The sequence below is a fragment of the Lemur catta genome, chromosome 7, assembly GCF_020740605.2.
Source record: "Lemur catta isolate mLemCat1 chromosome 7, mLemCat1.pri, whole genome shotgun sequence".
NCBI classification, from domain to species: Eukaryota; Metazoa; Chordata; class Mammalia; order Primates; family Lemuridae; genus Lemur; species Lemur catta.
The window spans coordinates 61634584-61651004 of NC_059134.1; the positions used below are offsets into that span (position 1 = coordinate 61634584).

Sequence of the window (16421 nt, forward strand, 5' to 3'; positions counted from 1 at the left end):
ACAATTGACTCCAATTCCCTTCCCTGAAATTTAATTAACCAGAGAAAATTAAAACTCATATCACAGAGGAAGAGACTGAGAATTAAACACCACACCCAGAATCCAGATGAACTTGACACTATTGTTTGTTCTCAGGTCACATTCAATCTCCCCTCCCCGCTATGATGAAGGTACGTAGGAATATTCACCTCATCTGGTCATTGTTTAATCATACTCTTCTGATTTCCCATGCTTATGCATGTTAATAAAGTTGCATGCCTTTTTTCCTGTTAATTTGCCTATTGTCAATTCATCTAAACAGACTTAGACTCCAATCTTCACAGGGAAAGTTTGAACTTCCCTACACTCATTGTCCTCCTTTCTTTTAGGAAAACATTCGCAAGTTTTAAAATCCTTCTCCAATGACATGATGCTAACTATCCTTAACATCTCATTCTCATTCTTCCAAAGAAGATTCTCCAATGTATCATTATTGTTCTTGAATTGTAGTTCATAGAACTTCAAATTCAAACTCTATGAAAAATATATTTATACTCTTCACTTTTATGATTTGGATTTTTTCTGGAGTCTACATTAATTGGCTGTACTTGTGTTTGTACTTCAAGATATATCATTTAACTGCCGCCTGACCTTGTACACATCCCTAACTGCAACTTACTCAGTATCCAGAAGCAGCAGTAGGAAGTTACTGGCGCAGGGGGAAGGTTGCTCTTTGATGGTCCCAGCTGCGGAAAATTTTTGTTTTGTAGCATAATTTTCCCTGATGACCAAACTTTTATCAGCCTGTGTCAAGTCCTGAGAGACACTGTTTACTCCCTAAGGATAAGGTGGAGGTTCAGGGCCAGAGGAACAGGTGCTATTTCTCAGGGCTATCTTCTTGCTGAATTCTCAGGGGAGCGGGCATATCTAGTGTGGCCAGGAGATGGCAGTGTTAAAACATCTTCCTTTTGTCAAACAGTAGGGTAGTGTTTCTCACAGCATGAGAGATTGGGATTTATCTTGTTCTTTGTGTGACAGAGAAAAGGGACAACAAAATGGGGGAGTACTTGGATTGAGACTCCATTTCTTGCCTGAGAAAAATTGGAAAACTTGATCCTATGCTTTGTTAAGGAAAGGGAATTGAAACCAAAACTAATACTGCCTCTTATATTTACTCTTGACTATGCCATGGAGATTACCAGGACTTCCAGAAGGCACTTCAGTAATCTAAGGGAGCGGCAGTATGTTTGGGAGTGGTAGGCAGGACAGGGCTTATAGTACTGTAAGCCCTGTAAGGAGTAAGGCTTGCTAAGAAAAAGGGAAGAAAATCAGCTATGCCCTGATGATTTATTTCCTATTTAGAAAGAGGATGAGAAGGATAGTCCTTCCTAGAGAAGATCATAGGCTCCTTCAGTAATTTCCTGATCCTAAGAAGTTACCTATTCTTAAAATATTTTTAATACAGAGCTTAATTTAAAATACATCTATTTTGATTTTTACTTTCCTATTATATAAATTTAATTAATGCAAAAAAAGAGGGAAAAATACCTATAATCCTACCACCCGAAGTTAAACATTACCTTTTGGTCTACCACTTTTCAGTAATTTCCTTTCTAAAAATATAGTTACATTAGATATATAAATTTTACTTCATATTATAATTATTTTCACAGTTTATAAAAAATATTTAAAATACATTAATGTCACAATATTTTGTCAAGAAGAAATGATATAATTAACATTACACATATAAATATTGGGCATGCTATTACATTAAATTAAGTTTAAAAATTCTACAAAGATCATATTTACACACAGATTATATACTTGAATGTAATAAACAGGGATGCATCTTTATGGTCATTGCCTTTATGATCATTCCTTTATCCTGAATTCTAATCATAGCTCTCAAAGCGTAGAATAATCTGAAGAAATACTTGTCAAAGAAATCAAAACTCATTAAGAGATATTTTTACTAAGAATATCAAAATACCGTGCATCCTAACTTGTTAAACTAACTTGTCTGCCAAGTACTAATCAGGAATATGTTCAGTTATCATTTTTTGCCAAATATATTCCACAACAAAATATATACACAAAAGAAATAAAGCATAATAACTAAAAATTCATGTGTCCTATCATTCTGTTTCCTGAGGGAAGCATCAACGCAATTGAGCCACACTTTTCCACCTAAACAGTGTTTCCTACTCTCTTTCCAGAGATGATCAATATCCTATACCTGATGAGCATTGTTTCCAACGTGTTTATTTATATTTTTACTAGCTCGTTTCTTCTCATTCTTATTTCAACAACACTTTGATGCAATGAGATAGATTTAATCTGTTGATCTCACCTCATTTCCACTATCCTTTATCTCTTTCATAATTCATAGACCATCTTATTTTAATGACGAGCCTTATACTCAACTCTTTTACCTCATCTGTTCTCATCGTACCTCAGCTGATCTTTGACTGAATCTCAGCAGACATTTTGTCTATTCTTTATACACAAGTGCTGATAATGGGAGTTATTTTAAATGTATGACAAATGATATTACGTTAAGTCCTTTAATGATGCTTTTGTAATGAAAGCCGATGATGTCCAAAAAGTGTAAGCATTCTAAATGTCTATCAATTGAATAGATAAATAAAATGTGGTACATCCATATAATAAAATATTATTCAGCCTTAAAAGGAAATAAATTACCAATATATATTAATAGTACATGTTGAACCTTTAATATATTACATTAATAGAAGAATCAATTGAAAAGAATTAAAGGAAGCCAAAACAAGTCACACATTGCATGCTTTATTTATATAAAACATCCAGAAAATAAGACTCACAAAGACAGAAAATAGATCAGTGGTTGCTAAGACTGAGGGTGGGAAGGGGAGCAATGAAAATGGGGAGTAACTAGTATTTTGCTCTTTTTACATTTCTCACATTCATTACTCAGAGAGGTCCACAACCCCATTGATTGATAGATTCATGCACTATGATGATCTGAAACCAGGTGTCACACTGGCAAATTTCAAACAACCAATTACATGGACAATTTGAGCACTTCAAATAATGTGTATTTTTGTTGTATTATATTTTGAGAGATTCCAAAAGTGGAAAGCATAAAGGTGTTAATTCACGTAGATTTTATGAACAGAAAATTTTTACCATGTGAATACGAATCTGCTTAGTCTTCACACCATAGACCAGTGGATTGAGAAATGGAGGGAGCAGTAAGTACATGCTAGAGACGAGAATGTGGATATAAGGGGGGATATGAGAACCAAACCTATGTGTAAAGAAGGAGAAGAAGGCCAGGAGGTAAAACTGAAGGAAGACACAGATGTGAGCGATGCAGGTATTGAATGCTTTAAGCCTAGCATCCTTCTGGGGCAAACGAAAAATGGTGATAAATACCTGGATGTAGGACAATGTGATGAATATGAGGTCAAAGCCTGCAACAGTGAAGGCCACAAACAAACCATAGATTTTGCTGACTCGGACATCGGCTGCAGCTAGTTTCACAATGGCCATATGCTCACAGTAGGAGTGGGAGATGACTGTTGTGTGATAAAACTGAAACCGGCACTTTATCAGTAGTAGGCATGGGGCTACAAGAACAGCAGCTCTGAGTACAACCATAACCCCTATTTGGGTGACCAGCTGGTGGGTGAAGATGGTGGCATGTCTCAGCGGATAACAGATGGCCACATAACGGTCCAGGGCCATGGCCAGCAGGATGCCTGACTCTATACCCTGAAATGTGTGGATGAACCACATCTGAAGCAAGCAGGAATCAAAGTAGATTTCAGGCACATGAAACCAGAAGATTCCAAGCATCTTAGGCATAATGCTGCTAGCAAGTACAATATCCGTGGCTCCTAGCATGCCTAAGAAAACATACATGGGCTCATGGAGACTGCGCTCTGATTTGATAATGATCAGAAGCAAGGAGTTTCCAAACATGGCAATGAGATACATGGCACAGAATGGAATCCCAATCCAGCACTGTACAGATTCTAGGCCTGGGATCCCTATTAGTGTCAAAACAGAAGGCATGTAGACCGTTATGTTGGAAACAGACATAGTGTCCTTGGGCCTCCTGATGCAAAGAAAAAAAATTCTCAGTCTATGCTATTGTTCCTCTGCTTTTTTCTTATTTTATCCAAAGTCATCATATTAAGTCTTTTCAATATTGGCTGAACTCTAAGATGTCACTTTTATTACTGATGGGAAAAGACAGATTCATGGAGACACATCACTGTTTTCAGGGAGGGCATCCATAAGCTCTGTGCCACAATAAGGTGTTATGTACACGACAGGCCGACTGCACTGGAACCAGCAAAATCCTTTGGGTAAATGATTAAACTACTGACCTGTCTGGTATTCTCTTTCTAGACCTGTGGGGAAAAAATTAGATGTTTATTTTGCTAGGAAATTACATTTAATCAGAATTTGGTGAATATTTCTATATCCCACATTTCAGTTACTCTTCTAGTACTTAATTATTCCCAATTTTCTTTATGTCAGGAACAGTTAAGACCAGCAAATTCTTGGACTTTGACCAGTATATTAGTGTAAAAGATTCCCCATGAAAGACAATAGAAATAAAAATACTGGACACCAAAGAATATAACATAGTTTTATTTGTAATCAGAAGAATGTGGAGGAGGTGCTTTAGAGAAGATAATGCAAATCTATGTATTTTTGATGAGTCTGGGCCAAAGATCCTTGTCACTTTTAAAATTTATTGAAATTTAAAGAAAATGGTATTTTCTTTTGCCCACATTTCTAACATCTGAAATCCTTGAAATTAGTGGTGTGCTTCAAAATACTATGATACACTTTATAGAATACCTAGAAAGGAGGAACCATCGAGAGGCAAGAGAATAGGCAGCAGCAAAGTATGAGGCAAGAGGACTCGTTCCTAATAACACACAAATATGGGGTAATGGGAGAATGGGTCACTTAGCCAGAATAGAGGTGGGTTTCCTGGTTTTACATTGCTCAGAGCTATCATTAGCATGAAATTAGGTCAATATAGGCTTATTACCTCTTAATGAAATATCCAAAAGGCTTTTATAATTTTGTGAGATCAGACACAAGAGATGGAGGGAAAATAAAGGGGTGAAAAGGACAGATTCCTTAAAAGGGAAGAAGACAGGGAAGACAGAGGGCAAACCTGGGGATCCCAAAAATAATTCAGAGAAGGACTATAGAATAACTGAAGAAAATGTAATCATTTAATTTCTCTGATGAGTGCATTTTCTGAAAACTTGGGCTCTTATCCCTTATATGAAAATTCTTTGATCAAAATCATCAGTTTCTAAAAATGATATATTTTTAATCAAGGCATTCTCCAGCTACATTTTAGAGAAATGATTGGGATCCAGTGAAAAATGGCATTAGGTTATTCTTTCCTAGGCTTTTCAATAAATGTGCTTTATTATATTGCAAGTGCATGAATCAGGTAACCATATACTCAATGTCACCAATATGATAGAAATCCAAAAAGCAGCTATTCTTAATGCTGCTAAACCTCAAATAAAAGAATCAGATCAGCAGGGAGCATTTTATGGGAGGAAGGCTGTATCAGATAATATACATTTAGGGTAAACTAGTCAGTCAACTAAATACTGCAATTCCTACAGTTTTGCTCCTCAATGTTTAATTCTATGATACCACCATCCATAGGAAACTGACTGATTGACTCTTTCTAACAAGGGCAAAATTTTCTCTTCCAAGGATAATCACAATTATGGTAGGAATCCATTGAGTCAAACACAGCTGCTGAGTGATTCAAGAGTAAAGAGCTGACAGGTGAGCATGACCTGGCAGGCACAGACAGTGGGGTGGAAAGTGGGGAGCATGTCAGTTCCTGATTAGCTGGATGGAGTGATTGTTACTGGAGAAACTGGTAATGACAAATTATTAGGACGAATTTGGGAATCATGAAACTTACTCCCCATTTGTTGTTGGGAGCTTGTCCTGCTCTTACCAGATACCTGAAGAATATTGTCTATTCCTCATTTCACTTTCACCCATCAGTTTTTCTCCTCCATGGATTCCAGTCTCATTCCCTGGAGTTTTGTGTCTTCAGTGGTTCTACTTTCCATCTGCACTCTGCGCGACAGCACCCAGTCGATGCCATAATCTCGAATCTGTTTGGTGATGGGATGTCTGCCAATATGACATTGTGGACATCTTTGAGTTAACTTTTCACACTTTTCTTTTGTCTCTATAATAAAGACACTCTTCTTCTGTAAGTCTGTCTGAGATGACGCTTGTTTGCTCATCCTCCAACAAAACTCATAGGAAGCAGGTCCATAGCCTTCTGGAACACAGGATGAATTTCTTGTGCTCACACTGGAGAAGAAAGCATCTAGTCACCAATTTTAATGGTCCTTTATTAATGTGTGGATGAGGAGAAGTTATTAGTATGAAATGAGGGATTTCCTAGTCACAAGATGAAACCATAAGGGACGCGGCAGATTTTAAGTCAGCCCTCTTGGGTTCATAATCACTTAATATCCCTGTCATTGTTTCTATACTTGCAGAAATCTCACTCTCCTTTTTTTCTCTTTTCCTGCTGGTTACATTCAGAGATATTGATATAAACAAGTTTTATTTTTATAAACTAAATTTTCTGCTGTTCCTATTTGCAGAAATCTAAAAGTCTACTTAAATGCAAACATGTTTCTATGCCAATTATATTCTGTTAATATTCAAATAAATATTTTTGTGCCATTTTCTTTCACTGAGGCAAAGTTTTTATCTTTCTTTTAGAAAGAAAAATCTGTATCCATAACTACTTTTTATTGCACATTACCTCTTAGTCTCTGCAGCCTCTCATTATTTTCATTTTTATTCAACTGAAGTCTTTTTTGGTAATATCAATAACATTTTCAGAGTGACAAATTATAAAGGGCATGCCTAAGTCCTACAACCTAAAGTTCCAAGCAAGTTGTTGAACATGTTTGTAAATTTATATCCATACCTCCCTTCCTCTCTTCTCCCTTAGTACTTTCTTTCCTTTTTCTCTCTTCTTTCAAAAAGCAGTCATTATATGCCTCCTACATGTGAGGTAATCTTGTCATGTGCTCTGAATAGAAGGAAAAAAATAGAAATGATACATTCCTTTAAATGATTAGTACTATGGCAGTATGAGCTAGTCTTTCATTTACCATGTATCATCTGATAAAAGTCTAAGAAACACTTATGAACATGATGTCTTTTTCCTTGACCTTTTCCACCTAGTTTCCAGACTTATATGAAGTTAACTAAGAGGTACTCAATGTAATGTTGACACATTGGAAAATTTAGGAATAATACTAATGGTGGAGGGCATCTACAGTGGATTTCATGGAGAATAGGGATAAGGATGAGAAGGCAAAGAATCCTAAATGTTCTTTCCAGAATTTTCTCTATCATGGAGAGTGAAACAATGGTACTGGTTGTCGTTGAATTGTGAATTGTGCTGCTATGAAAATTTGAGTGTAGATGCCTTTTTTATAGAATATCTTTTTTTCCCTTGGGTAAATGCCTAGTAGTGAGATTGCTGGATCAAATGAAAGATCTACTTTTAGTTCTTTAAGGTATCTCCATATTCCTTTCCACAGAGGTTACACTAATTTTCAGTTCCACCAGCAGCATATGAGTGTTCTTATTTCCCCACATCCACACTAACATTTGTTTTTTGGGGACTTTTTCAAAAAAGTCATTCTCATTGGAGTTAAGTGATACCTCATTGTGGCTTTGATTTGTATTTCCCTGATGATTAGAAATGTTGAGCAATTTTTCATATATTTCTTAGCCATTAATCTATCTTTTTTGAAATGTTTTTCTTCATGTCCTTGGTCTACTTTTTAATGGGATTGTTTGAGTTTTTCTTGTTAACTTTCCTGAGTTCTATACAGATTCTAGTTATCAGCCCTTTATGGATTTGTAGCATTACTGGCACAAGAACAGAGACATAGACCAATGGAACAGGACTGAGAATTCAGATATAACACCATCCCCATAATGACATCTGCTCTTTGACAAAACAGAAAAAAACATACAGTGGGGAAAAGAAGCCCTATTCAATAGATGGTGCTAGGAAAATCGGATAGCCGCATGTAGAAGACAAACAATATCCGTACCTCTGATCTCTCACAAAAAATAAACTGATGATGGATAACAGACTTAAACCTAAGGCATGAAACCATAAGAATTTTAGAAGAAAATGTTGTAACAACTCTTGTAGACATCAGGCTAAGCAAAGCATATATGAAGAAGACCACAAAAACAAGCAGATCAAATGGGACTTGATCAAATTTAAAACATGCACAGCAAAGGAAACAATCATTAGGGTGGATGGACAGCCTACACAATGGGAGAAAATATTTGCATATTTTATTTTTTTCAAATTTTTAATTTTTTTTTAGTTGACACATAGAACCAATGGAACAGAACTGAGAACCCAGTTATAAAACCATCCCCATGGAACCAACTGATCTTTGACAAATTAGACAACAATATACATGGGGAAAAAGAAGCCCTATTCAATAATTGGTGCTTGGAGAATAGGATACCCACATGCAGAAGAATGAAACAGGATCCATATCTCTCACCACTTACAAAAATGAATTCAAGATGGATAAAGATTTAAATGTAAGAGATCAAACCATAAGAATGCTAGAAGAAAATGTTCATAAAACTTTTCTAGATATTGAACTAGGCAAACAATTTTAAAAAAGACTCCAATGGTAACCAGAGGAACAAGTGGGATAAGTGGGACTTGATTAAGACTTAATTAATCAACAGAGCAATTGACAACCTACAGAATGGGAGAAAATATTTGCAAGGTATGCATCCAATAAAGAGCTAATAACCAGAATCTACAAAGAAATAAAGCAAATCAGCAAGAAAAAAAATCCCATTAAAAAGTGGGCAAAAGACATGAACAGAAGCTTTTCAAAATAAAATAAACAAATGGCCAATAAACATATGAGAAAATGCCCAAAGTCACTAATCATCAATGATATGCAAATTAAAATCACACTGAGATGTCACCTTATCCCAGTTAGAATAGCTTTTATTAAAAAAGCCAAAAGCAATAGATGCTGGTGTGGCTACAGAGAGAAAGGAACTCTTATACACTGTTAGTGGCACTATAAATTAGTACAACCTGTATGGAAAACAGTATGGAGATTCCTCAAAGACTAAAAATAAACCTATCATTTGATCCAGCAATCCCACTACTGGGTACTTACCCAAAGGAAAAGAAGTCATTTTATCAAAAAGACACCTGCACTCGAATGTTTACTGCAGAACAATTCACAATTGCAAAGATGTGGAATCAACCCAAATGTCCCTCAATTCATGAGTGAATTAACAAAATGTGGTATATGTATACCATATAGTATTGCTCAGCCATACAAAAGGATGAATAAATGACTTTTGCAATAATCTGGGTGGAGCTGGAGACCATTATCCTAAACAAAGTATCTACAGAATGGAAAAACAAACACAACACGTACTTGCTATTAAATTGGAACTAACCAATGAGCATATATGTGAACAGAGGGAAGTAAAACTTAGTAGAAATCAAACAGAGTAGGGGTGCAGGATGAGATGGGCAAAAACCTATCTAATGGGTACAAAGAACACTATCTGGGTGATGGGCACACTTATAACCCTGCCTCAAGCATAACAAAAGTGATCCATGTAGCCAAAAACATTTGTAACCCCATAATATTAATATTTTGAAATAATAAAAATGACACATTGTAATTCTACAAATTTAATATTACTATTTGATATTTCCAGACATATCTATGTTGTATAATGATCCATTCAGTATACATTGCCTGTTGCATTTATCATTTCTTTGTGGTGAGAACATTCAAAGTCTCCCTTCTAGCTTTTTTGTAACATACAATATTTTCTGTTAAGCACAATCACCCTTTTGTGTAATAGAACACTAGAATCTATTCCTCTCAGCTAATCGTAACTTTGTACCCATTGACCAACCTCTCCCCATCTTCTATCTCCTCTCCCTTCCCAAGCCCCTGGTAACTACTACTGTTCTACTCCCTGCTTATAGGATATCAACTTCAACAACTTCTCTTCCTCCTCCTCCTCCTCTTCCTTATCTCCCTCTTATCTTCCTCCTCCTCCTTCTTCTCCTTCTTCTTATTTCTTCTCTTCTCTTTTCTTTTCAATTCCACATATGAGTGAGATCATGTGGTATTTACCTTTCTGTCTCTGGCTTATTTCACATAAGATGATGTCCTCCAAGTTCACCTATGTTGTCGCAAATGACAGGATTTCTTTTTTTTATGATTAAATAGTGTTCCATTGTATAGGGACTGTCTAGAAAGTATCCAGCCATACAATATGAAAAATTATATTAACAATGGCTGGATACATTCCAGACTGCCCTTGTATATACCACATTTTCTTTCTTTATTCATCTGTTGATGGACATTATATATATATAAAAATTATATATTTGCACATATATATACTTATATGCACACACATATTCAAATAGAGTTTTGGCAAAAATGCGAAGGCAATTCAATAGGGAAAGGAATATTTTATCAACAAACAATGCTGTATCAACTGTGTGTCTGTATGTAAAAAGAAAATGATTCTCAAGCCTACATTACATAAACAATATTCTGAAAAATGTTTCATTGACCTAAAAGTAAAGTGTAAAGCTATAAAACTTCTAGAAAGAATCATATAGGAAAATTTTTGTGACCTGAGGGTAGGTGAAAATATCTTCAATATAACACAAGAAAACACTAAGTTGTAGAAGAAAAATTGATAAAATCAGACTTCATTTAAAAATGTGATTAAACGTTACATCATTGTATTTATATAAAATTCTAGAAAAACGTAAATTAGTTTTAGTGATAGGAAGCTGATAAATGGGTTTCCTGGAGATAATAGTGGACAGAGAACAGAGACATGGATTAAAAATGCACAAGAGAAAAATTTGGGGAGTGTTGGATTGTGTTAATGATTACACAGACACATGCATCTGTCAAAATTGATAATGTTGTATACTTTAAACATCTACCATTAACTGTATGACATTCTTTGAATAATAAAGTTGTAAAAAGTGTGCATTATACCCTACTTCACCTATAACCAAAAAGGATGGATGAAAGTGTCATTGGCAGGTCAAATAGCTACTCAGAAGACTGCGGGAAAATGATGTGAAATGCTTGACATGGAGCGGGAGGCAGAATGTTAAGCACTTATTCACTGAGCAGATCATCACTCCATTAAATAAATCGATTAAATAGTATAGAACATTTGGGAGCTAACAGAATAGTGATGATTTCCCAACATGGGTTTTTTAAATTTATTACATAACATAGAAAAATGGGAATTTATGTAAAAAATGGTGAAAATATCACAAATGTTTTGAAATTTATATTGTAATAAATGAAAGATTTATGCATATTTGTAGAAAAAAGAATACATCAAAGTGATAACCTCTTACAATTTCCCCCCAATAAGTAAAATTAAAAACAATTCTAAATGGATTTCATGTCTAAATATGAAAGAAAAACAGTAAATAAGATAAACACATTCATAAACACAAAATAGGAATAGATTTCACAAATAAGGGATGGGAGGGACTAGTCCTTATTTAAATGTTTGATAATTTGGATTATATTAAAATGAGACATTTGTCGTTCAAAGATATATCAAGAGTATACTTCAAAGAAGTTGACTTTTTAATTTTTTTTAATTTTATTTATTTTTAATTATTATGGGTACATAATAGTTGTATATCTTAATAGGGTACATGTGATATTTTAACACAGGCATACAATGTGAATTAATCAAATCAGGATAATTGGGGTATCCATCACCTCAGGATTTTATCATTTCTTTGTGTTGGAAACATTCCAATTCCACTGTTTTAATTATTTTAAAGAATATCCTAACTTATTGTTGATTATAGTCACCTTGTTGTGCTATCAAATATTGTTCATTCTATCTAACTATCTTAACTGTATTTGTGCACCCATTTTTTAGTTGTATAGAAGAAAAAGATTACACTCAAAATATAAAGCCCTCTGAAATATTAATAAAAAATATAGATAATCCAGTAGAAAATGACAGGAATCTTTAATTTGTATAAAAGAATATTCAAATAGACCATAAATACATAAAAATTTGACTTAATCTCATTAATTATCAGGAAAATACCAATTAAGATTGCAAAGTACTACTACTATGTAAGCATCACATGGCTACAAGTACAAAGCACAGTATTAAGCATTAGAAACAATGTCAATTAAGAAAGATTCTTATATTTTGCCCGTGGTTTTAGTTGGTGTAATCATTTCAGAGACATTAGTCAACATCTACTAATCTTGTAAGAGGTTATGAATTCCTTATGAATTAGAAATTTGACTTTTAGGTACAGGAATCAGCATTCTAAGTGCATGAAGATACAATTATAAGAGTGTTCACAGATTTATTATTTGTAAGTGACCTTTCTCATTGCCCATCACCTTAGGATGGATGGTTAAACAAATTGTAATACATTTAGTCATGGTACATTAGTCAGGAAGAGAAATGAGCAAAAGAGAGTTACAAACAATAACCTCTATAAAATTCAAAAGAGCACACATAAAATATATATTGTGTGATTTCATTTATATAAAATCCCAAAACAAAACTAAAATATAAGACTTAGGAATGAATGCTTAGGTTCTCAAGTATACAGAAAAAAACAAAGAAAGCAGTAACTACTTCCGTCAGATGTTATAATAGAGATCACCTTTAGGAATATGGAGAGAGTGAGATAATGAAGAAACACATACAGGGCTTTTGGGGAGAAAGCACTGATTGATTTCTTTATCTAGATTGCAGTTTCATGGTTGTTTTCTTTAAAAATTGTTTTTTCACTCTCTGCATGTGCATTATATTTTGAAAAGCAAAGAAAAAATACACCAGCATCAGTGGCTACATTACTTATTTGTTTCCTAATTACCTACGTCAAAGATTAAATTGTAATTACTTATTCATAGGTAAGATAAATATACTACCTCACTTGTATTTTTTATTGAACTGTCCACTCTCACTAATTTACCTGGGTCTAATCTTCTATTTTAGATACAGAAAATAATCCCTGTATTATTACACACTGGAATTTTTTTCTTTAGTTAATTATAGGCTTAAATAACTTGAATGCCAACCTACAATCTAATTATAACATAAATTCTTCATTTAAAAACTTTTTTCCCATTTTATAATGTGTACTTTTAAGGCTTTTACTGTTTGCCTTCCCTTATACTCCAGAGAATAAATGAAACCATGTACTTCTAAGGCTATATAATGTGTTTCTTTTTTTTTAAGAGACCTAGGTTGAATTTTTCTCTTTTCAGTTGATTTTTCTCAATATAAGTGTTTTGTCTCCTTTCATTTATGTAATTTGATACATTTCTATAAGTGATACTATAAAATATGATCTTTAATTTACTCCTGATTAATCTGTGATTATCATCATATTCTATTTGTTTTGGTTTCTTATTTGGGATTATCATATATGTATTATTTCCATTCATAGATGAAATATGTATGATAACCTCTCTTAAAGAATTCATATATTGACCATTTTTTTCTTTTGGGCAGATGAAACCACATCAGTTATTCATCCTGCACTATTGATGCCACAATTACTGAAATATTTAATGCTCTAATGCAGAGTTAAAATGTTTCTTCTATTATTAAATTTTTCTTATGAATTCAGCATCTTTTTTATATATGTTCTTATCAACTAACATGTTTTATCCTTTGTCATTGTATTTTTCGGACAAGGTTTTTTTTCCAAAATTATATGTATCTATGTCTTTCTCTTGAATTATATTATTTTTTAATAGCAGAATGCTTTCTTGTATTATTTCTTTCTTTGACAACCTTTCTGTCCAAAAGTAATGATCCAGATGACTCTCCCTGTCTACCTGGTTCTTTTTTTAAAAAATCATTCTATTGGTTCCAATTCTTTAAGTTGAGTTGAAGAAATTTTAACATGATCTTTATTGCTGCAGCATCCTGAAAGAGGTTGAAGATGCAGGGGCAGAGAAACAACAAAGTGTCAAAAGAGATCTGAAGTCCCTGCTTTAGAAGGCAGGTTCTCATATGCTACTTATATGTTTGGCTCAAATATTATTTCAAGATTGCACATGATTCTTTTGTGTCCTCATCTTTCCTTTGTCCTAATAGTATCAGACTGAAGTCTCCAGTATGCAGATTGCCTACATGAAGAGGTTGCATATTACCTTAGGGCCTCTAAATGTATTGCTTTTGAATATCTTGCTTAACAGCAAGAACATATTTAATGAATTCATCGTTCAATGTCATTTTTACTGAAAGTCTAAGAAATCTCAGGCACTGTCCACTCTATTGCTGATACAAGGGTAAATAAGACAGTGTATTCAAAATGCTTGCAGTGGGTAATAACTAACAGCAGTAGAGGTTGTCTATATGTTCAATGCTAGAACTTAAACCTGAAAATTTGAGTGAAACCCAAATTAGGAAAAAAAGCAGTAAGTAAAATGTGTGGTTCTAGAGGTATATTTAATACATAAATCCAGATCACTGTTTTTATTTTCCTAAAAAAGTGTTCCTGTGATTATGCCCAATTATTCAAACTTTTTTTGCATTCTTTCCTGTGTGGATTTCTCAGTGTTTACAGTCTTTGTTTGCATTTCGTAAGTTCTGTGTTACAGATATTGATATTAATGATTTTGTGTTATTTTTATATTGATAAGTATTTCAGAGAAAGTAAATATAATACAGATATATGATTCATAATTTGTAAAAAGATGAATTCAAAAGAAAATATTAAAAAGCGGGATGTAGCCAGAATTGCAGGTATGGGATGGCTTAGCAGTTTGAAAATATTGATGTGTGATGTAGTCCTTTGACGGTACCTGCAATCAAATGCTATTTTCTGAAATTCTGTTTTCTACATGGGAATAAGTGGTGTGGAAAGCAAACTCTAGGTTTAAATGGATAGGTCAAAAAAGAAGAACACTAACTTCATATAAAATCTCAGTATAAGAGAATTGTTTTAAAAATATGAGTAGCCAACTAAGGTTATTGAGTGTTGAAGATGGTAGAGTATCTCTTTTGATTATGAACATTTGAGATTTAAAGATTATTTTACACTTACATATTCCAGGACAGTATCTTTCCATACATTCTAGTTGTTACTTAGAACCAATACAAAATCATTATAGAAAGAGTCACTAATGATCAAGTTACTTTTTTGGAGAAAAACACTTTCACCACCTGGTCACGAATTTGTTTGGTCTTCACTCCATAGACAATAGGGTTGAGGAAAGGTGGTACTAACAGGTAAAGGTTTGACAAGAGGATATGAACATATGGTGGTATGTGAGAACCAAACCTGTGTGTGAAGAAAGAAAAGAAGGCAAGGAGGTAGAACTGTAGGAAAACACAAATGTGGGCAATGCAGGTATTGAGGGCCTTGGATCGTGCCTCCTTCTGGGGCAGCTGAAAGACAGTGATGAAGATTTGAACATAGGACAAGGTGATAAAGATTATGTCAAACCCTAGGATTGCAAAGGCAACGAATAGACCAAGTATCTTGTTGACTCGGATATCTTCCACAGCCAGCTTCACAATTGGCCATGTGCTCACAGTAAGAGTGAAAGACGACTGTAGTTCGGAAGAGTTTAAGACGACATTTGATAAGTACCAAGCAAGGTACTATAAGGATGGCAGCCCTGCATATTATCCCAACTCCAATATGAGTTAAGAGTTGTTGGGAAAAGATGGTGGCATGTCTCAAGGGGTCACAGATGGCCACATAGCGATCCAGGGCCATTGCCAGCAGGATCCCTGATTCAATTGCCTGGAGGGAATGAATAAGCCACATTTGCAGCAAGCAAGCATCAAAAGAAATCTCTTGCAAATGAAACCAGAAGATACCTAACATTTTGGGAAGAATAGAGGTGCTAAGTGCAATGTCTGTGCCTGCCAACATTGCCAAAAAAATGTACATGGGTATATGGAGGCTGTTTTCATATTTGATTATAACCAAAATCAGGGAATTTCCAATCACAGCAATAAGGTACATGACACAGAAGGGAATTCCAATCCAACACTGCATGGCCTCCAGGCCAGGGATCCCAATTAGTGTAAAGACAGAGGGCATGAAGACTGAGCCATTGAATGTGAGCATGGTGATTCGTTCAGTAGAATCCAGTAGTAGCATTGCTGTTTCATCTTCTATTCCCTGTCAAGATTAGATGAATTAAAAATAAGAAGACATTATTTTTGTTAGATAAAGAGTATACCACTTTATCTTTTCTGTTCTACCTACTCCTCTCTAATTTTTTAATTCCTTTTCCAAATTCACTGAGAGACCAACCAGCAGGTTCCATGTTCCTCCATGC

General features: G+C 34.4%; 2 protein-coding genes across 2 annotated transcripts; both read right to left on the reverse strand.

Moving 5' to 3' along the window:
* Positions 1 to 3129: 3129 nt before the first annotated feature.
* On the reverse strand, positions 3130 to 4068 carry LOC123641590 (olfactory receptor 52A1). Its single transcript, XM_045556471.1, has one exon. The coding sequence runs from the start codon at positions 4066 to 4068 to the stop codon at positions 3130 to 3132; it is 939 nt and encodes a 312-aa protein (XP_045412427.1).
* An 11187-nt stretch (positions 4069 to 15255) lies between these two features.
* Positions 15256 to 16207, reverse strand: LOC123641592 (olfactory receptor 52A5-like). The gene is given in 2 exon segments (XM_045556472.1): positions 15256 to 15648; positions 15650 to 16207. Coding segments are annotated over 2 exon segments (951 nt in total).
* Positions 16208 to 16421: the final 214 nt, after the last annotated feature.

Coding starts and splice junctions, on each gene's coding strand:
- LOC123641590 (XM_045556471.1), bottom strand. CDS start 4,068: ATGTCTGTTTCCAACATAACGGTCTACATGCCTTCTGTTTTGACACTA.